The 23124-nt window shown below is 37.8% G+C and overlaps 1 protein-coding gene across 1 annotated transcript in view; it reads right to left on the bottom strand.

Annotated features, from left to right (window-relative positions):
* The window catches only part of MTA3 (metastasis associated 1 family member 3), a 135096-nt gene that overhangs the window by 39474 nt on the left and 72498 nt on the right, over positions 1–23124 (bottom strand). The window contains exons 9-14 of the mRNA XM_014951171.1: positions 21186–21260; positions 15931–15989; positions 12667–12791; positions 11442–11593; positions 10712–10934; positions 2210–2296 (exon numbers count right to left, since the gene is read on the bottom strand). Of these exons, the coding sequence (XP_014806657.1) occupies positions 2210–2296; positions 10712–10934; positions 11442–11593; positions 12667–12791; positions 15931–15989; positions 21186–21260 (721 nt within the window). The remainder of the gene's footprint in view (positions 1–2209; positions 2297–10711; positions 10935–11441; positions 11594–12666; positions 12792–15930; positions 15990–21185; positions 21261–23124) is intronic.

Below are 23124 nucleotides of genomic sequence, written 5' to 3'. Positions count from 1 at the left end.
CACCCTCAAACAAGTAATTAGCAACAACGACTCTAAAAGCTTTTATTTCCACTAATGTCACTAGGGTGAAAAAAATAAATAAATTCCAAAGCAAGGAAACTCAAAGTCTCCTACTGAGTCACTTAAATAAGGATCCTGGATTCCAGAGGTGCTTAAGCAGCTGCACCCTCTCTCTCATCTCATGTCCTCAGCATGTATCCCAGCTGGAAACATTAGCCTTGTTTCCTCATAACTGGGAGGTAATATAGGACATTTAATTAGCCAGGGGTTTCCCTCAGGGGCTTTGTTTAGTAAGCAGTGATGACTGAAGAGATTACAGGGGATTAGCCCCAGCTCTCCAGAGGACAGGGCCTACTTTCAATGCTTAACCTACCTCACCTGAGGAACTGGCAGCCAAGAAGCAGGACAGGGATAAAGGGCAGTGACGACCCAGGGGGAGCAGGGCACTGAAATACTCTCTGCCTTACCAGGAGGGCTGAAAACAGTAGTGCCCTGACAGTCGCAGTTAACTATATTCCAATAAGTGTCTGTGGGAATGGCACAGACGGAATTTTAGATAGAAAAATAAATACCTCATGCATAAGCTACAACATAATAGTTAATGTTAAATGCTAAATTTTATGAGAAAAATAATGCAAGCATTACTTATTCACTGGAATATGCAAACAAACATCCCAATCAATCAAAAAACCATCACAAACTAAACTGAACCCCCCCCAAGTTAAATGGCAAACAAAAAGCCATTTTTCTGCCACCCTTACACAGCTAATTCAGATACATGTCCATGACTACACTGGGTACCCTTCATATCCCTGCAACACACACTATTTAGCTTCAGCTGTTGTGAGATACCTTCACTTCCCATACAGTCACATGCTAAGCAGACTCCACAGTTATCTGGAGTGTTTTAGCGCTGTTAATCTTCTACAAAACCCTCACCTAAGCACACATAATGCTGCCCAACACTGCTCATTCATTCACTCCTATTAAACCTACAGACTTATGCTCCCAGAGGTATCAAGTCAACCCCTCACTGACTAAATAAAGTGGCACTAAAAACATGCAGCATCTTCTAAGATGACATGCACTGCCCTTTCTTCTTTTGATGACCCAAAGAGGGTCAGCTGGATGAACCACCCATCTCATGCTGGATTCACCCCCTCACCACCACGGCTCCACCGAGTCCATCCAAGCATCCTTTTCCTCATTCACTCCAGTGACAAGACACGTAACGTGCACAGCTGGGATGCCTGCAGGAAGGTGTCACTGGCTTTTTTCTTAAACTCCAATCCAGGAAGAATAAAAATTCAGTGAGAATGGGCACTAGTTCTTCATTATGTGGTTTCCTGAAGTCTGGATTTTGTTAAATTCAGTGTTCTGGAGGAGCAGTTATGGCTACAATAAAAGCTGATTTCTATTTCAGTAAGCCCAGAGACTACTACTGTTTACTTTGTCCAAGTACAATAAACAGGTACAAAAACCATTTACACTGAGTTCCCCCCTCAGCTTTACTTCTATAGAATGGGATTAACATGCTGCAGGATTACTCACTGCTACTCTGATCGATGGAATGATCTCTGTATTCATTTAATACAAAGCCTCTGGGGTATCCCATCTCTTGTAGGATTATGTAAATATTTTAATAGCCAATGGTGGTTTCTTGCAAAGAGGACTACTTTCATTTTTTAAATAAGGAATCACAATTACTAGAATTTCTCCTTTCCCTATTATCTTATGTGAGTACCTTGACCTCCTGGCGATGATCTCAGTACAGATTTCATTGCATCTTTTAAAGTTATGTCATCAAATTACTTCATTGCATATCTCAAGTCTGCTCCTTTCAAATACATGGGAGCATTACAAGTGGATTCAAGGGACACAGTAGAGTAGCACTGGGCATGCTGAGTATCTCATCTTCCCTTTGAGTGCTTATTTAGACTACCAGAATATTTTTTCACATTCTAAATTACATCAGGTTTCACTTTCACCATTTTAAACCAGTATCAGCAGGCTTTCTGCCTACATCCTGCAAGCTCAGTCATGCAGTTTTGCAACTGACAGCAGAACCAGAATTTTTATGATTTAGTAACTTCATAGTTTTCTTTTTACTACAAGCACAAATCTCATTTTATGCATACAGGATTTTTTAGTATCTGTAAATATTGAATGTTCATTTGATTCACTTTTTCCTGTGGAGGCAGATACGCACCTAAATACCCAATGATACATGACAGTGGTTTTCTGGTGCTTTTGATCTTCAGAGGATTTCCAGCAACTTCACAATGTCGATCTGCATCTGAGAATTTTAAAGAATGAAACTCAGTTTAAATATTCTACCATTACAAATACAATTAGGATGCACCAACCAGTTTCTGACTTACATTTTTAACACAAATTACTTTTTTCTTTTTATCACATATTGTTTTTTTTTTCATCAATGCTAATAATGATAGATATGCAAAGGCAAGCCACGTCCTCATTCATGCAGGCAGCGTTATGATTTTTTTTTTTAAAGTTAAGTTCTAACACATATCTAATTGCATTTTTTGCCTACAAAGTCTTTTTGGAGACAGCTATGCAAATGAAACACAGATGAAAACATGAGTACTAAAATAAAAGCAGCTCTGGCTATTAAAAAGAATTTACATTACATTCTTCATTGTTTTCTACAAGCTTGTCTGCCCCTTAAATAGAGTAATACAAAGGTAAGCAGGATTTAAAGTTGGGAATACTGTATTACATGTATTTTGGTCATGTATTGCTCGCAAGGCATGGTGATTCACATCAATCTTAGTAAGTAAAACAGAACACAGGGGCTATCACAGCAAGGTGAAGCTTAAAAAATCCCCCTGAAACCCCCTAAAAAACCATTTAGTGCAATATTTTAAACAAAGTAGTCAATTATAACCAAGTACAACAGAGCTCAAAGGTCTCAAAGACTTCCTGCAAAGCAAGGGAAAATAAGCAGTTCTGTAACTACCTTGATTTGATGCCGAAACTATGAACTCACAACTTAAAAGGCACTGTGAATAGACAAGCACAGAATCTGTCTAAATGCCCTGAACTTAGAAGTGTTACTATGAAGAGGTTCACACTTAGACAGCGAAGTCAATCAGCCTAAGGCAAAAATTCACAAGACACTAGAGGTTTCAGTAGTTTCAAGGCTACTGGGAATATGCTATATTTTTAAAAAACTATTTAGAAGTATTAGGATATCTCTCTTCCAAAACCACATAAGTAATCCCCATATATGGTTTCCAGTATCCCTAGAACACAGTTATTCTGCTTTGTCAAAATTGTGTTTGCATGTTGGTTGTGTAGATCTAGAATTCCCTCACACGGAATTACTTCCCACATATACATACATACATACGCATACACCTTTCTTTGTACAGGTTTCACGTGCACACGCACATCTGCATTTTAACAAGCTTCACAAAAGCTAGATGTTATAAATAGATTATTGTAACTGTAATTCCTCTTTATTCCCACCTTGTTTTACCAAAATGTTCCTGCTTGTTTCATTCCCACAGAAGACACGGAGTACACAGACACATGAAGAGGATAAGACAGTATATACAACAACTTACATATGAGAAAAAAAAAAACCAAAATTTACAATCCCTTTAGGTATTCCATCTAGCTATGTGCAAAGAATTTGTAGGTGATGAATCCACAGCAATGACTGAAATAAATATTTCAGTATGTTCACGGATATTTTGAAAGCAGCAGACAACGTACAACTTAGTTCCATATATTAAGGAAACTACTTTAAATTCTTATATGCGCTTAGCGTAAACAGTAGCTGGTATCTGGGAAGCCCAAAGGTTCCACAGCTGCAATCCCGAGTACATGAAGTACTTTATCATTTTACCTTTATAACAAAATATCCTGTCTTCTGTGAAAAAAAATGCACTGAACTTCATGCCTGGAATATTTTTAATATTCCACACCACTTGAAATATTTTAAGTGACAGAGTAGAACGATGTGTCTCCACTGTCTCCCTTAGTAAAATAAGCACAGACTATACAGTGAGTATTTTATAGTTACTTTGGGAACAGCAAAGCATCGCCTAAGAAGTAATTAGCAAGAAGATTTTCCATCTACCTGTCTTCACTGTATAAAAAGACATTGAATCATGGTGAGATATTAATACACTGACGGAGAACACAGACTACAAAGAGGGCAGAATTTCCATGCTTGAGGCAAAGCATGTTCACCAGAGGTACTGGGTGGGTATTCCAAAGCACACCCATCTATTAGAACAGTTAAATATGTTTAACAGCAGCAAACTTTAATCTACAATATGATACTGCCATGAAAAATATAAAAAAGTTTATGATTCTTATGCACTACAGGCAGAAAACCACAAAGTTTGATTGTGCATCACAAGTGTAAAATCATAGATTAAAATTTAGGTAGGAAGTTGTCAAAAACAAAATTGAAAAAAAGTCCTAAAATCAAGTATGGGCTTCCATGTGAACACCAGAAATCTTAGCAAGATCATTGAAATAGTAGAAGCTATGAGAAATAAAAATGTATTTAAAAAAATATATTGGAGCATACATTTGATAGTATATTTTTTCAAACATATCAAAAGCAGAAAGTGTGGTATTGCCTGCAGCAATAGGGGATGATCAAGGTGCGAGGAAAATACAGAAAAAAGCTAAAGGCACAGCAGAAAAGCTGAATAAATTCTTTGCAGCCATGCTCAATGCAGAGAAACTTAAACAAGGTCACTTCTAAAATGCTTTTATAAGGAAAGTGTGAGAACTGTGTCACATCAAAGAGTCCATAGGAAATACTTCAAAACAAATTGGTTAATGAATAAAAAAAGGTACCAGGACCAGGTGGATTTCATCCAAACAAAAACTGCTGAGCACGTATGCTACTGGCGTTTTAACTACTGCTTAGACTGGTTTTGGCTCAAGAGAACAAAAACACGGCAAATGTGATAACGTTCTTCAGTGAGCAGCTCTGCAGACTGGCACAAGGGCTGAGCTATTAATAGAGGCACAGAGTTAAATATGGAAACATCAAGGGAGCCAACAAAGACCTTGTAAATGGAAAACACATTTAATGTGTTCACATTATTCAGCGGCGTGTCCTTGCAACTCGAAGGACAACTGCCTTCTGGGCCTCGCTGGGCCGACTGCAGCCAGTGGGAAGCTGGAGGTGACCCAGCCCTTCTACTTAGCCCTTGTGAAACCACGTCCAGACCCTGGGTCGAGTTCTGTGATCCCCACTGTGAATGAGATATGGACATACCAGAGAAAGTCCAGAACAGGAGAGCTTGGTTTGGGCTGGGGCATAGGATGTACACTCTGAGGGAACGCGGCCTGGTCAGCCTTGAGATGAGGCGGCCAAGGGGAGACTCAATTGCCACCTGTAACTGTGACTGACCACAGAGAAGACCAAACCAGACCCCTCTTGGAGGTGTGCAGGGACAGGACAACATGCTATTGCTGCCTGTGGCAACAGACAGAAGCTGGGAGATGGGAAATTCTTGTTAGATGTAAGGAAAAGATTATTTACTGTGAGGCTGATCAAACACTGGAACAGGTGCCCGAAGAAGCCACGGAGTCTCCATTCTTCAAGGCAGACAAATCTCACATGGACAAAAGGCCCTGAGCACTGGAGCTTTCTGCAGGGGTGGGATCAGAGACCTCCAGAGGTCCCTACCTCCCTCCACCTGCTGCAAACCAGGGATTGCAAGTGTCACAGCTCTGCCGGGATCCTCTGAAGGACTCCTGACACGTACACATGCAGCTGGTCAGGCACCCAACGTGGCATTTCAATTAGCTTTTAACGAACTGTGTCACCAAAGACCGGTGCTGTCCAGCTGTTACAAGGTAGAAGTTTTTTTTTGTGGATCAGCACCTGATTAAAATTAATTGTCTGTGTAATCCCAAAGGACCTGTGCTGTTCAACATGTAAAAGACCAGGAAAAGAGGTGATCAGAGAGTTAAAGCTTCCTGATAAGAAATTACTGAGCATAATCAAAGCTGAAACTGATTGTAAAGGACATCAGCAGCATCAAGCAATAAATGTAAAATTAATTCTTAAGGGATAAAATGCCTGTAACATACAAATATAACAATGAGTTCTACATCAGCACCACGCAGAAGAGAATTCATGGAGTCAGTGTCAACAGCCTTCTAAAAATATCTGGACAATACTAGGAGCGGTCACTCAAAAAAGAAATTTAAATCAGAATATTAGAAATTATGATGATATGAATACAGAAAACACGTGACACACTGAAGTGATGGGAAACTTGTATCTTGAAGTGCATGTAATTTGGTGCACCATAATGCTAAAGAGGATACACTGCAATTAGAAAAACTCCAGGGAACAGCATTATGAACCACGTTGTGAAATGGAATCTTTATGAGGTTTTAAACAGACCAAGGCCTTAACCTAGAAAAAGTGATGACTCTTGTATTACAGAGGTCAATGAAATCAGGAATGCTATGGAGAAAATGACAGCAAGTTCTTTTAGATTTGAAAGGGTTTTTTAACGATTTCCTTTTTTTTTTTTTTTTTTTTTTTTTTTTTTTTTTTTTTTAAACTAGATTTGTAGGTCTCAAGATTAGAGACTCTCATTAGGGAGTTATTTCTCTTTGACATTCCATCATATCTCTATTAAAATTCAGATTATATAATAAATGTACTGTGCTCTATGTATCCCCTGAATTGTATTCTTAGAAATTTTGGGGAAAAAAAAGTGTGTTCTTTCAATTATTTTACTGGCTACTAAAATCTGACACAAATTGTATTCAAAGAGAACAGTAGAGAAAATCTCTTCATCCTTGATGCAGCCAAAAGATCTTCTGTAGCTATCAAAATCAAGAATGTAAAACTGCTCATGAACCAACACCCAAAAATGTTACCCACTTCAGATAAATGGGTAGTTTTATGTCAGTTAAACACAGGCTGTATGCTTACAAATCAGTAACATTTTGCATATTCTACCTAATTTTTCCTTGTCTTTGTTTTATCAAACCAGATTGTAACAAGCAAGTACCATGTACCAAACCTGTTATTAAATCTGCAGATTTAAAGGTATGTTAAGTTTTGATCATGAACAGTATACCCATTTCCAGATAACTATATATATTATACAGATAATATATTACCATCCACTGAAAACATTTTGACAATCGTATCTACATAGACGGAGTGTAGCTATCCAAATTTAAATTACTATAATTAATACATATACAGTTATATTGATAAAACTACACCTGAACAGGAAAAAAAAAAAACCAAAACCACACCTGAAAAATCTTCCTGTGCTGAAGTAATAAGGCTCCCAGATGCATGGCTCACTGCCACGCATATATCAACATTCTCATAAGCTGGAAACAGATCCAATCTCGTAAGTGAGCGTCTGGAGAAGAATGCCCACTTTAGTTTTCTCTAATTAAGAAACCTTCCACAGACAGGATAATTTTGCTGAACTTTCAATATATTCAAACTAAAAAGAAGGCATTTTGCCTAATTTAGAGCATGGGAATCTCCTCTTAACCAAAACAATTCACCAACTCTAATTATTCCTGGAAATCCATCAGACAAATTTATTGTCAACAACTACAGCGAGTCTATTATCTCCAGGCAGAACAAAGTTTGAGGTTTCTGTGACGGGCTATGCTCCTAGCAGGAGATGCCATGCCTTCTCAGACTCCTGGTCACCATCCCTAGACTAAACTGGGATGTAAACACATCCTCTTCACTACCTCCTGCTGGCATCTGAGCAGGGGTCATGCTACATGGTTCATTAATGAGAAAAATCTAATTCTCTGCACTAACTGAAGGAATAAAGAACATAAAATAGGACATTGTTTTCTGCCAGTGGATGTAATGGGCCGAGGGAGAGTATGTGGGTGGAATTACAATAATAAAAAAATGTTCTGTCTGAGATCTGCTTACACCTAGAAGATGGGGGGGGCTGAGATTAGCTTCTCAGGGGTTTCCATGCCCCTCCAAGACGAAAGAACCATCGGTAGATGAGATCAGGTGGAATGCAAAGAACCAATTTACTTTATGAGCAAGCTCTGACTGGCACTTTTTTCCTCAGAGCTAGGAATTATTTTCATTTGCAACCTGGCACTTCAACAAATTGCATAAAACCCGGTACACTGCTGAGGTAAGTGCCCTTCTGCCTTTAGACTTTATGGTTTCTGAGTGTTGGTATGATGCCTGCTGCAACAGAGCTGTGTTTTTGAGCAGTGGATTGGCACACACAAGGAGTCAGGTAGGTCTGACAAAGCACCTAAGGAGTCATTAGATGCACGTTTCAGCACACCAACGTGGAAAACAAATTCCAAACCAAATTCATATTCATGCCACATCACGAGCGACCTGCCACTCTGGCCAGGTTGTTAGCTAAGCATGATTGTTAGCCTGTGGAATACCAACAGAGATATTAATTCAATATGGTAACTGGTATTCAACATATAAAAACTTTACTGTTAATGAAATACCTCATTTAAAAATTTAAAAATTACTTGCATCAAGCTATCTGTAGAAAAGCATTCAAGGCACTCAGAAAGAGAGAGCCAATTTAGTTATAACATTAAAAACTACAGAGTGCACTGAACACAGTGCACCAGATATAAGTACAAGAACAAAACTAGAAAATAGGTTTTTTACTTACTTACTAGAGTAAGAGCATGACAATGACAATGCAGGTAAGAGCATCATACGATTCCACAGAGAGAGATATTGTCAGAAATAGAATATGTGCACGTGTGTGTATATACCTGTGTATGTACACACGGAGAAACGTGACTTTCATTAATTGAGGTATAATCTGGTTTCCACTATTATAAAATAATTTGAATGTTGTGTTCTAAAAGCATTCACAACTGTGACTTTTTGTTTGTTGTTTCTTTGCTTGCTTTTTTAAAAAATCTACATTAGATCTAATCAGGAAGCATGAGCATTCAAAAAGATGAAACTGCAAGGTCCAAACTTTGCTTTAAGTAAAAAGAATAATGAAAGACAGAGACTAAAGAGAAAAAAAATATCTTTCTGCGCTTGATGTTAATCTGATGTGGCACTTTTTCATTCAAAGGAACGAAGAGGAAGCACTCAGCACTGCCAGTCCGATACAAGAATGACTATTTCTTGCTTAAAAGCTCAGCTTTTCACTCCTTTGTTTTAAAGTTGAACTGTGTATATAACACTTTTCCACCAGTATGATGATTAACAGTTAGATGAAACATTTTCTTTCTTCTATTTTTTTCTTCCTTAAACAAAAGCTTCATCTTCTTTCAAATTGAGTTACCACAGTGAGTGAAAAGAAATAGGGGTAACGATAAAAAAATTCAAGTGAACTTCTAAAATTAGTTTTCCTCCAGAAATCAGTGCCAATTACATAAATTAAAAGTTAAAATTTTCCTCTCAAAAAATAACTTAATTTTATTAAGAATTAAAAGTATAATCCTAGTCCAGCCTTAGACACATTTCTTCCATGAAAGTACAATCCATTTTTTTCCACCCAGTGCATATAGGGCTTCCTTAAATTTGGAAGCTGCTCCTGACTTGCACAGCTTTGAGAAAAGAAAGAAAATGGCCAACAGGACAACTAAATAAGACAAAGACAATAAACAGAAATAGTTACCAAGCTCTGGATGACTGCAGAAGTAGGTGAAGAGTTTGCATGTGAAGAATGGCTGGTATTAAAAGAATTACTCTAAACCAGATTTTAAACCTCTATGGAGTAAATTTCTTACAATTAACACTGACATCATCAGCATCCCAGTTAAATATGCTGGAAAAACATTTAGCGTTAATGCAGTAAACATGGTTATAAAACTAACATCTAATATTCTAAAAAGGTGCCTTCAATTCTAATAGAATTGACAGCCATGGCACATCTTGGAATACCAAGTGTCTGCTCCGAGAACTGCCTCCATGGAAAGGCTGGGCAACAACCAAACAGCATGAGCAGTAAAACAACGTGCAAAAAAACCTGCTGGACTGTTCAGTGACTTCGCAGCAGAACTCACCCACGTACACACACAAAGGGTCTTGCTGTTGCTATCTACAACCACACATAACCTTCTGTCATACTACTAGTGAATTTATCAGTTCTTTATATTCCAGCTTTAAAAAGAACAAGCGTAATACAGAATTTTATTTAAAATTAAAATTTAGAACTGGAACAGAAACAAAGAAAAATAGGCAACTGATGAAATAATAAACATGGCTATCACCACCATCTGATAATAATACACAGTAATAAGGGGCTGTGTTACAGGCCAGATTTAAACTCTTATGCATCCTCAGCTCCTTATTGCTTGACCAATCCCACTGAAAAAAAGTGCATATCTATACTTTCTGCTCAGCAAAAGAATAAATGAACAATATAAAAGTCAACTTCTTTCACGCTGGAAGCATGTTTTTAATGTCGTAACATTGATTTCCCCTCCCTGCCCCCAATGACAATTTTAATGACAATTTTTTGAAGTGAATGAGGTAATAGTTCTTTCCTTCTAATTCACTGAAATGTTTCCCCAGCCTGAAATCTGTTCAAGGCAGCCAGACTTTATCCAATGCGTTGGTGATATGCGGGACAAATGAAAAAATGAAAAGCAAAAGCGTATAGACAAGAAATGTTTATTGAAAAAGAAAATAAAATTAAAAGACAAAAATGGGTGGGAAGCACAGCACACAGAACTAAGAATTAAAAAAACATCTTACATTCTGCCTTAATGGCAGCACAGTTAATAGGGACAAAGGGACGTCTTGCTGCCTGCCGCAGCCGGAGGGTATTTTTGCAGACCTGACGGGCCAGTTTTGTCCAACACGTTGTGTGAAGAAAGAAAGCTTGACGTGTTTTCACTGCTGACTTTGGACTTCCAGTGTTACGAACTGGAGTTCCCTGTGTGGCCTGCCGGGACATATGAGTTCTAACATGGGACTCCTACAGAAATAAAACAAAACAAAAATCGTAACACATACATCTGAATTACAGCGTTAAAAACATCCACAGTTTGGATAAATCCACAATGTTTATCAAATAATATGGGTAAGCACCACACACAAAAAAAGGGGCTTATGCAAGAAGCTGTATAACACAGCAAAGAGCTCCATTGTGAGTGGATATATAATGTCACTCTATATGAAATATAGTATAGTCATATCAACATTTTATAGATGACACATCATTTGATTAACAAAATTATGTTTGTCCACCAAAACTGCATGAAGTAGATGTTTGCTTATCTAAGACTTGGTCACATAAAGACATGGCAGGACCCGTACACTGTTCAGTTCTACTTAAGACAGGAAAAGGATTAATAAATTATGTTTTGTAACAGTAAAGTTGAACACATACGTAAAACCCCATTCCATTAAATATCCAAATCACAGCAGTCTTGTATAAAGCAACACATCTTCGTTTTAGAAAACTTCACCTACGCAATCCTACCTCTGTAGGTTGGCTGGAAGACAGTTTATCTTCATCTGTCTGTGTGGGCATTTTCAGGCCACCATATTTCTTCCAATAAATCCAGCAAGATGCACACAATCTACACTGCATATTAGGAGGCCCCCAAGAATACCACTGGTGAGACTGCGGAGCTAAGGAGGAAAAAACAGCACAGCTGAAGTGGTGCATGCTACATTCAGTATAATAAAGCCAAACGCTCTAATAGATGGCATTCCCTAAGAGAATAGGTAAGTATTTAATACATTTCACGTGGAGAAAAGAAGAACTTGGATTTTTAGTGATTTTTTTTAAAAAGCCCCCCAAAAGTCAACTCCAAATAGAAATTTCAAAATACTTCTCTACTTAATTCAAACAAGGGACTTTGTATTGCCAAGATGAGATTTTCTTCCTGGGCACTCAAAAAACCCCAAAAGCGCTACCAACCAAAAAAAAACAACACCTGAACAGAAAAAAGAAACCCAAACCCTATAAACACTCTGCTTGCAACTTATCAGAATTGCTAAAGATCTGGGGTTTTTGCCCAAATCATGCAAAGTGAGTACTTGTAAGTCAAGAGCCATATTAGAAAAGGACAGGCACTTATCCTACTGACATTGGAGATGCACACGTACCTTTATCTTCTGCATGATTTTAATTGCATTGGAGTTAAAAGACACAGGGAGCCACAGCGATGATAAATAAAGAAATCTGAGATGGTAGGCCTTTTCAATTCTTTCCAGTTGTGGATTTTATTACTCTCATATAACCTATGTTGAAAGCTGCTATTTCAAGAAGTCTACCAGTGACCACCAGAAACACACAAAATAGTAGAAAAAACCCCAACATGCATACCCCCAACAACTACAGAAGTGGGGGCAGGGAACAACTCCTCAAAAACTCAAAAACCCCCTCAGACTTGCAGGAGAATCAATAAAAAATTTGAATCTAGCATTCTAAGGGTAAAGGAAAAACATTATCAGTGCTATCATGTTATACTATTTTACATTTCTGTACTTTCTGAATTGTTAAAAAAAATCATCATTAAGTGGATTTGAATAGTGCCATTCAGCCAACATGGTGAAGCCAGCTCTAACTTAATTCTGCCACACAATTGAAAACTAGTCTCCGCTTACAGCATGCAAACAAAAGAACATACATTTGTTTTTAAAAGTGCATATTAAGATTAAAAAATAATATTATTAATTATTTTTAAAAGCGTACTTACTATAGCAACTTTCACAAGCCCGCCCTATTAGCGAAGCCTGTGCCTGGTATGAGGCTCCCATTGCTCCATTAACTGCAGCAGGTTTCCCATTATTGCTGGATATTTGATTGGGATTTGGTTTATTGCTTTAAATAAAAAAAAAAAAAATAAAAAATTTTACTAAATAGTTAGTCAACATGAGAACAAACAATCTAATTCTGGAATTCTAATATGTGGTGACAACATCTGTAAATACTGCTGTAAACAACATGACTGATTTTTATATTCCTCTAGTATTTTTAGCACCGTAAGAGACTTGCTGTGTGAAGAGCTGCTTGGATATTCAAATTTACATATCTTTATAATATGCTCTCATGTGGCCTAAACTAGTAGAAGACCAAGTCTTGGGGTCAAGCATTAGCATAAGCCTGACACAGCGCAGAATTTAAGAAAGGGATTCCAGTCAACAGATGAAGCTTTACAAGGTGAGGCTGGGCTTTGGGTGAAGTGTAATAAGTTAACAGTAGTAACACTGATTATAATGCTACAAGGCTGTCCACCCTACAAGAGGGCCCACAGCCTCGTATCTCAAGCAGAAGTAAATCCCTCCCCAGCAACTGCAGTAAATGTGAATGTCTTACAAGCCTGGCAGAGATCACCCATATATCAGGCTGTTCTGCCTGGATCGTGTCCTAAACTCCTTTTACTCTGAGAAGGCTGAACAACTGCTCTTGGATGAATTTTTCTATTATATTATGATGATTATTATTTTACCTACTAATACTTCAGTGAAGTGAGACTTTAAGGCCGGTTAATTCAGAGAGAATTAATATACTCCTCAATAGGTTCAGTACAGTATCTCCAAAGCTCCAGCTCTGTGGGTGTTAATTACCCCTTTGACAAGCTATACTCTCAATACAATGCAAGGCTGGATACGCTGATTCCCAAGATGATTATTCATTACTTTTGGTAGCATAAAATATATCTAAGATCAGTTAAAATGACTAATTGAAGAAACCTTTGCTGTATCAAGTCTCTACTCCAAATGCTAGCAAGTCTGTCTCCTGCCTTCTCCTTTTTCACTACACCCAGTGACACTTTTACAATTTCCAGATACTCTTTATCAAGGACCTTAGGCTCAAGGTAAAAGAGAAAGGATCAAGAGATGATTATGTCTCCCATGTTATGATCTGTTGCTTAGTTACCTTCCAGAGAAGCCATGAATTGAAAGGGACTCCCTGGTATTAAGGACAGAACCTTGCTTTTACAGGAAATATCTTATGACCAAGTTCAAAAAGGCATTTGGTTCTGAGAATCAATTCTACTCAGATTTCAGATATAATAAATCAGTCTTGAAACAGAGTGTTAACAATCCATTTGCCCATGAGACTGTACAGTTTTCAAAGACTTGAGAAGTCCCACCACCCTCTTACCACTGACTATGAATTTTGTCTTTACATGGAGGCAAAAGACAAACAGAGAGATAGAAAGCACAAAATTCCTATATTTCAAACCAAGTTTTGTCATCCAATACAACTACTCCCCACTATGAATATCTTGGCAGAAGTCCTGAACTGTCCACATGGACCAAGGAAATGAAATTTAAAAAGTATTATGTAAAGACTGATCATCTTACAGTTTTCCTTATACTCGAGTTTTCAGCTTTTATAAAAAAAGACACCATTTACTAGCTCATTAATTGGCTCATTTATTAGCCTATTAAGCTCAACATGAGCCAGCAATGTGCACTAGCAGCCCAGAAGGACAACTGCGTCTTGGACTGCATCAAAGGAGTGTGGACAGCAGGTCAAGGGAGGTGATTCTGCTCCTCTACTCTGGTGAGACCCCACCTGGAGTGCTGTGTCCAGCTCTGGGGCCCCCAACATAAGGGCATGAATCTGGAGAAGAGAAGGCTCCAGGGAGACCTTATAACAGCCTTCCAGTACATGAAGGGGGCCTACAGGAGAGATGGGGAGGGACTCTTTATTGGAAAGCATAGGAATAGGATGAGGGGTAATGGTTTTAATATTGAAAGAGGGGAGATTTAGATTAGATACTAGAAAGAAATTCTTTACTGTGAGGGTGGTGAGACACTGGAACAGGTCGCCCAGAGAAGCTGTGGATGCCCCATCCCTGGAGGTGTACAAGGGCAGGTTGGATGGGCTTTTGTGTAACCTTGTCTAGTGGGAGGTGTCCCTGCCCATGGTGGGGGGGCTGGAACTAGGAGATCTTTAAGGTCCCTTCCAACTCTAACCATTCTATGATTAGAGACTTCAGCTTCAAAACCCACAACATTTCTTAAGAGATGAGATTAAAAGAATGAATTTAACAATCTGCTGTTTGTGTTATTAAATCTGTTTAAAAGAGAAAAGTCTGTATGAAATATGGAAATGAAGCTTTGTTGTATACAATTTATACAAGTCATCAAAAAGACAACAGTGGATTTTCAGAGTATTTCATTTGATATTCTAATGTTCTGCTATACAAACACTCATAACAATAGGAAATTCCCATATACGTAAACTGAATATACCCACAGAAAGCTTAAAAGAATGTAATCTGTAATCCTTTCTTTTCTCATAATCTTGAGGAAATTATGAATGTGAAAGAGACAGATTATATCATGTTTCTTTAAACTACATGTTAACAAAAGCAAATACAGTACTGGGTTAAAATCTAAAATAACAGAATAAAACCCCCTCAGAACAAACCAAATTTCATTAATAAGACTTGTTCAAAGATTAAAGATTTTGGGCTGTGTGCTACCTTTAATTTAGAGCCAGAACATCTCTTGTCCCTAGCAGAAGAACAGACTGTATCAGCAAGATTAAAACTGTAATGGGAATGTATCTGATTTTATTTTATGTAACTACATTAACAACTGCTTTTATTTCGAAATATTGTATCTACACAAATAATGTTGTGCTACAGGGATTCAGAATCAATTATTCAGGAAAAACTGCTTTTTAAACAATAAGGCCCTTCTTGCGTGTGAGCAGTCCATGCAGCACTTGATTACTTTTTGTAAAACTTTCCACTGTTCCAGAACAGGCAGTTTGCAGCTCAAAGACAACGTGCCCAAAGTTACGTACAAAGGCTTCAGTTACGACAAGAGTTTGTGGTATTTTCTGATGATAACTCCGTATATTCTGTTTGTATATAACAAATATTTAGAAAGTAACTATTAAAATGATGACTAAGAAAATATCATGCATGTCACTGCATGTTACTGTTTCAATTTTACCTGTACATTATTCAAAAAAAAGACTTTATTGTTATACTCACTAGGTGGGGATGTATACTTGTTTCAATTTACTTTCTGCTTCAGCCGCTTTCAGACGTTTCTAGTTGAAAAATTAACACATTAAAATATTTTGTTATATTCAAGTACAAGATTTCATAAAACTGCACACAATCCATCTTTAAATTATTTCTATTTTGTGATTCCACAAGAGCCTCCAAAACAAGCATAGAAATCTACCAGATGAAAAACATGAAAAACGAGTTCTCTATTTATATTGTTAGTTTGAAATTATAGCATACTATTCTCCCCGGTAAAACTCACAGGCTACAACAGAACTGTAAAAACGACAATTGCAATTTACATAAATTACATCTCCATAAACATGTAGGACATTGTGGCTAACCCTCACTGCAGAGTAAGTGGAAAATAAATGAATGAAACTGCACACGATGAGTTCCTCATCAGTCATGTAACTCAATACTTCTTGTGCGCTCTGTCAAGCCTGGGGCTAGTATTTTATAAGCAGTATAAGGAAGAGGAAAAGCAAAGTCCACTGACTGTTGGAAAGAACTAAACATCTGCTCCTGTTAAGTGCCATTTAAACTGTAGCTCAGGAACACAGCAGTGGCAGACAGCTACACCACTATCAAGGCAGTCTGAGAATTTATTCTTTCTTCATACTTGCAACAAACTCAAAATGTGTTGCGCTCAAGGTAGCAACGTTAAGAAGTTTTAGTTATTGCCATATATTATACAAGTAACTAAGATGATTTTTTCAGCAATGGCACAAGAAATGCAGAGTTCAGATGTCTACTGGTTATCTTAAACGTTTGTATGTAAAAGACGAAGAAGAAAAGGCTGTTTCCCTGCTCTTCCAGTACTCAAAACATTACTCTGTTCACTTAGAAAAAACATAGAAAGGAGAAAAGGAGCTGAAAGAAGGTCAATTTTATTGCAGAGGAGGAAAAAAAAAAGGTGGGGGGGAGGATATTGATATCCAGCAATAACAGACCAATGCTACCTCCCTGCCACTCAAGATTCCTCCTTTCTTTATCAGGTGTTTAAAACCCAGTCATCCATTTCTCCCAGAACAGCCAAGTCTCTTCTCTGCTATACTATTTTCTGATATCCAATCTCTGGGAGGTTCACAATCCAGGAAGATATTTCCTATCTTGAGAAAAGTATCATCAAAAGACTCTGCCCTGAGAGTCTCTTGCCTGAGAGTCACAGGGGGGAGCTACAGGGTTCATCAGCTTCACTGGTGGAGCAGCCTGAATAAGCCTCCTCACCTAAGTCACTGCTCTTCTCCATTTCAGACAGTTGCCTCTGTGCCGCCCCTCACCATAACTCTCATTTATAAAACCTGCATTTTTGAGGAGCAGTCTATGACAAATAAGAATCCTAAGCAGTCCACACCACCACAAATTAATTCCCATGCAATATGAGAGTCTTTTTCATTTATTTCCAAGATGAGCTTTATATTTTTTTATCAGTTTTTTGCTGTTCACAGGTGCCTAGCTGTGTTTGGGGCTACAGAAGTGACTTCTATTGACACATCTGGTGCAGGTGCAGTCTTCCCCCAGCACCAGGCTTGGCAATGCTGCACCACCTTCAACAGGCCCAGAGCAGAAACGCAAACACTGCCTGCCTGAGTCAGTTTTGACACCAGCAAGAAGGAAGAAGAGCAGCAGCAGGCTCCAAACTGATAGTTTTTAATCAGAGAACGTTCCACAGCCCCAGCAGAAGAGCTCTCCACAGCGAACACTTTCCACTTAACAGCGTCAGGCTACAGGCTCTCCCTAACTGCCTCTTTTTCCTTTTCATGTTACAGCCAACAATACAGAGTTTTGTTTCCAACTGAAAAAGCATGGGAGGTTGCAGGTCAGTAGGTAACACACATTCCACACAGGTTCATAACAAACTGGTCCCTTTCTACAAAAGGGACGCGTAAATCTCACTGCAGACCTAGCAAGATCATCAGAGCAAAAGAGAGAAACACCATAAATGGAAAGAAATGAGGAAAGCAGCCCTGAAGGACCATCAAAATACAAAGGTGTTTGTAGGAAACTGTATTAAGCCATGATGGCAGTGTCAGTGAGAAATGACTATATACGTTAATTAAATTTTAGCATACTTTTAATACTGGAGTGGTGGTTGTAAAGAATGCAATTTTAGCAATCGCTTTCCTACTTTATTTACTAAAGTAAATGATATACTGCCTTCTACAAAATAATGACATAACGCAATTTAAGTATAAGCTATATTTTTACGCACTAAAACTATGGTTACCATTGCTCTCTAAAAGCAACAGAAAATGTCACAGCTTTAATTCACAGTGACCTATCAACTTTTAAGTACCAAGAGAGAAGAAAGGTTGCAGAAACAAAACTATCAACAAATAGTTGCAATTTCTGAGATGAAACCTCTGCCCGTTGAAATTTAGAGGATGAAAACTGACAAACTGTAAAGGCTGGAAGTTGAAACTGAAAACATTTAGACAGGTAACAAAGCACCAGTTCGTAACAATGAGGGTAATAAATCACTGGAGCAATGTAACAAAGAGATCTGATTCTTTTCCTGAAAAAAATTTACATCTGATCTTAAACAGTAACTATATCAAACAAGTCTTACAGGCTGCATTGTAGGGGATGTCAAGCTACACTAAAGCAGCTTTTCTCCAGGGCTCTATTACTTTTAATCAACTACCCTTGAAACTGAGTGTTATTTCTTTTTAAGCACTATTGTTATGAGTATCAACTGACAAATATCCTAAGAAATTAAAATTTCCTTATGTTAGTACTGTTTTCAACAGCGGAAATAAATAAATGACAAGGAAATGCAATATGTTATTGTACTACAGTAATTTACTTATCCTTACATATGTTCTTCCTTTTTCTGTTGCAAAGTCTCAGTAGAAGTCTTTTTGCATGGAATCAAATTTTTAATGAGAACACCACCAATAATGAGAACACATTTCATTCAGTGGAACGAGCCACCTGGCCTTCATCAAACTGTATGTAATGTAGTGAGCACGAAAGGTGCCAAATCATCAAGAATGATTACCCGAGACCTGAATTAGTTTTGCTAGACAGGCTCAACGCAGGCTGAGAACTTTAACATACCTATTTCCCTTCACCTTGACTTGAAGGGAACATGCTCTGAAGGCAAAGTGGCAGCAGTATCTTCACTGCCATTAAATCACCACCTTTAGCTACCGAGCAAGAATAACATTTAGTAGCAATTATGACTAGGAAAACTTTCTTATGCCCGACAGAATGCAGCCAACTCACACAAAGAAATAAAGATAATTAAAGTGCAAATTTTCATATTAAAATCACACTGATCTAGAATTCAGGGAGTGCATTTTATCCATAAGGTTCAAGTATGTACATCGACCTTTTTGTCTTCCCATTCCCCCAAGCTGCCCTTCCCCTCAAGCACGATATTTAGAGAAGAATGACTCTGAAATTGCCACTTTCTTACTGAATATGTTTCCTCCCTGAAATGCATTCAATTATCACAGCTTGTTTCTGGTGGGGAAAAAAAACCCTACAGACATCATTTTTGCTGAACTGTATTATTTGTGCCATTCTAGAACAAACTAAACAAGGGCAGGATGAAGTTCTTATCTTTTGTTAGGAAGGATTACAGAAATTATCAGGATATAAATGAAATATTTGGTCTACTCTGGTTTTGTTATTGATGATCATGCATGACCCTGAAAGAACATGCCTAAAGCATTAAATCTTGTGGTGTATGGACACGTTCTGAGTTAGGATGTTCTAAACTTACTTAGTTACAAGTAAAACAGTATTCAAGTTGTAGATAATCATAAAGCCTACGTGTTTTTCTTGTACACGAGGTTAAAATCTAATTCTGCAAAAGGATACACAAACTCAACACACCATCACACACCTTGATCCCTGCAGCAACAGAATCACAATGAAGCCCTAGGGAACTTCAGAAAAGGGAGCCTCAGCCTTTTGCCAACCACTCCAGAGCAATTATTTCAGAAAAATTTCACAGGAAACAACCTCAGTCTCTGAGCAACATAAGAGTGTTGACAGAAGTCAACCTGCACTTCAGTTTATCCTTTCTCCATGGCTTTCAGTATCAATGAAATCCTTTATCTGATTTTTCAAGATCATCTGTTGCCCAGGCCTTAAGAGCTAACAAACAGCACAACAAATCTCTGCTGGCAATACCTTTCTAGGATAAAGATTAACAGTGAAAAAAAAAAAGTGTTAAAAGAGAAATGAATGGCAACAAACTCCGAAAAACATGCTTTTATACACAGCATGCTATCTTCTATTTGTATGATCCATAGCACTAAAAAGTCCGAGTAATAGTCCAAGACTCTACTATGTAGTAAAAGACTTTACCCTTACTTTCTGTATCCTAACAACATGATGTAGAAACACTTTCAAATAAACCAGAACAACCTGAAGCAATCAGCCTTCTGACACACTGTAGCAAAATCTGAAAAATTCCAAAGATCCATCTAACAATACAGCTGTATGCATTACAGCATAAAACTTATTTTCAACTTGCTGTACATAACATTGCCCCTAATTACGCAGCAAGAAGGTACAAACTGAAATGTTAGATCATAAATGAAAATGGAGTATTTTAAAATATCTTATATACCTTAAACAAGGAGTAAGTACATAAAAAGTACAATAGATGAAAAGCACCAACACTGACATTTTGCCTAAATCTGCTTAAAATATTCCAGTGTTGGTACCCAATATAATCTTACCATGTTTATGCTCGAGAGCAACCCAACCAATTGAATATTCAATGAGAAGGATGAGCACATCCACTATGTGCAGAATGTTCTCCGTTTTTTAAATCCTGGTAAGGCCAAAGTAATGTTTTATCATGTAGTACCAATAAACGGTTCATAATCTTAGCAGCCACTTTAACACAATGTATTTTTCCTTTTCCACCAGCCCATGCACAGCTTCACAGCCTAAAGCATTTGCTCTGCAACCCATTTCCTTCTTAGCCCAAACTGCAGCAAGAATGAACTAGGAATCACATTGCCAGAAAGCAGCATACAATACAAATTGGCTTAAAAAACTCTTCACAGCTATGTGATGTACAGTAGGCATCAGAGGATTTGACAATGCACCCTGTGAACAGCACAAAACCACTGATCTATGGTCTAAAATATTACCATAGGCCTCCCACTATATTTCTTTTTAAGAACACAAACAGATTTTTATGCTTTAACAAGTTCAGAATTTTTAAGAACACGGCAGACTGGTTCAGGCTGAAATAGTCATTAAATTACCTGCTGCACATATCTGTCAGTGGTTTTCCACATGTAATAATACTCAATGATGCTAGTCAGCGACTTCCAAGGGAGCTGAAAAACATTTGTTAAAAATTAAAGCGGTTCCAAGAAACTGCAACGTTCACATCTTATTAAAACACATGTTAAGGTCAAGTCTAGTTGATACAAAAATGCTAAAATGTGAATGTATTAAGTACCTACATTAAAATCCACATATAAATGAACACATTACTATTAATGATACACACCCCTTCTAACAAGGATGCAGAATTACAACAATATTATACATCCATAGGCAAATGCAATTTATTCTGTTTAAGCCATATAGTTAAACAAAACGATCAAAACAGAATTCAGATCCTGGATCATCAGGAAACACAGAAGGTAATATCTCCATTATGAAGCGTATCAAGGCTAAAATAAATCATCTTGACAAGACTGTGTTCGAGTCTCATGGCAATTTTACTCTTAAAAAAATACAATGGTTATTGTACTTAGTTCAGAGGTTTTTCAAGTGCCATAATGACTCAGCCGCTCACACAATACCACTAGTTTTGTATAAACCTCCACATGCTCTCAACCATTAAGCAAGAAACTAAAGGGTGTTTGAGACAAATGCTACCTTGAGCACCAAGAGTGATAATGATATTTCAACTCAGGGCAACTGATGATGATGATCATTTTGGGTGCACATGTTCATTGGTATGAAAATGTATTAGCCTAATTTCGGAGAGAAAATAAAGCATACAGCAGCCATTTTTAACTACTACCAATTAATCTATTTAGCTCCATAAATCATTCTGTAATTTAATAATTGTCTCTTGAAATTAATGCATTTTTTCTTCATAACCTGGAAACAGGCTACTATTTTGTGCATGGCATTTTCTAGAGGCATGCATTAACACTAACATTCTCTGCTTTTCAGAAATTAGGATAATTTTCAGGAAATCCCAGAAAATACAGGTGTGGAAACTTATCTTTCCAACCTTACTCACTCCACTTTGGAGCTTCCTGCAAAAAGAACTGGTTCCTGAACCTTTAATTAAGTTCCTAAACCAACAGAGGAACACCCTATGAAGTTGCCTCTCCCTGCACGCAGGAGGTCACAGCCAGTTTTCTAAGGTGCTTGCAGACACTTAGAGGAACTGAGTCCAGCTCCCACCTCTGCCTCTCAGGAGCTGGGATTCAGATCCAGACTCAGCTGTGAATTCTTTCTCAGGCAGTGTACCACACTGTGTAAATCCCCACCCATTTGCATTTTAATTAAAAAGTAGCACTGTAACAAATGCACAAGCTGATGTTCCAATAAACAGCAATGTAATTTGGTTTACTAAAATCCTTTTACTTTCTCAGGCAAATTATGCCTTAAAGAAATCTGCCCAAGCAAAAGCCAGTGATGGGAACGTGTGTTTGGTGTGAGATGACAGATGAGCTGCTTCCCAGTCTCTAGGTCCATATTCTCCCTGGCACCCAGATGAAACACTGTCACTCCAACTATCTGCAATTCTTAACGAGCACATTTTAGCATCTCCGTATTTGTTTTCCTTCCTGAACACTTATTAACACATTCATGCTATAGATTATGCTTGACTAGAATATACTTTAATTTGTTTTAACTATGATTGTGATACCTGTATGGCCATTCACTCAGTAAGCACCTACAATTAAAGATAATTAAGGTGCTTGGGCTGGATAACCATAATCCTTTGATTCACAACTCAGAAAACCTGTTTGACAGACGGAGTATGACTATCCAGTGTTCTGTTTACCTATGCACCTAAAGGACAAAACACTCCAGACACATGAATTTTCCAGGGGTTGCTCTCAACTGCCAGAGAAGCTGTGAACAGCCACAGAATAACATACTGTTCATGACTGAATTTCATTAAGCACTAATTCAAAGAAGCAAAATGGCCATCTGCATGTCATTTGTGTA

The sequence above is a fragment of the Calidris pugnax genome, unplaced genomic scaffold (genome assembly GCF_001431845.1).
Source record: "Calidris pugnax isolate Ruff unplaced genomic scaffold, ASM143184v1 scaffold24, whole genome shotgun sequence".
Classification (NCBI taxonomy): Eukaryota; Metazoa; Chordata; class Aves; order Charadriiformes; family Scolopacidae; genus Calidris; species Calidris pugnax.
Note: the sequence above shows the minus strand (reverse complement) of the source record. Positions and strands in the feature narration are given on the sequence as shown.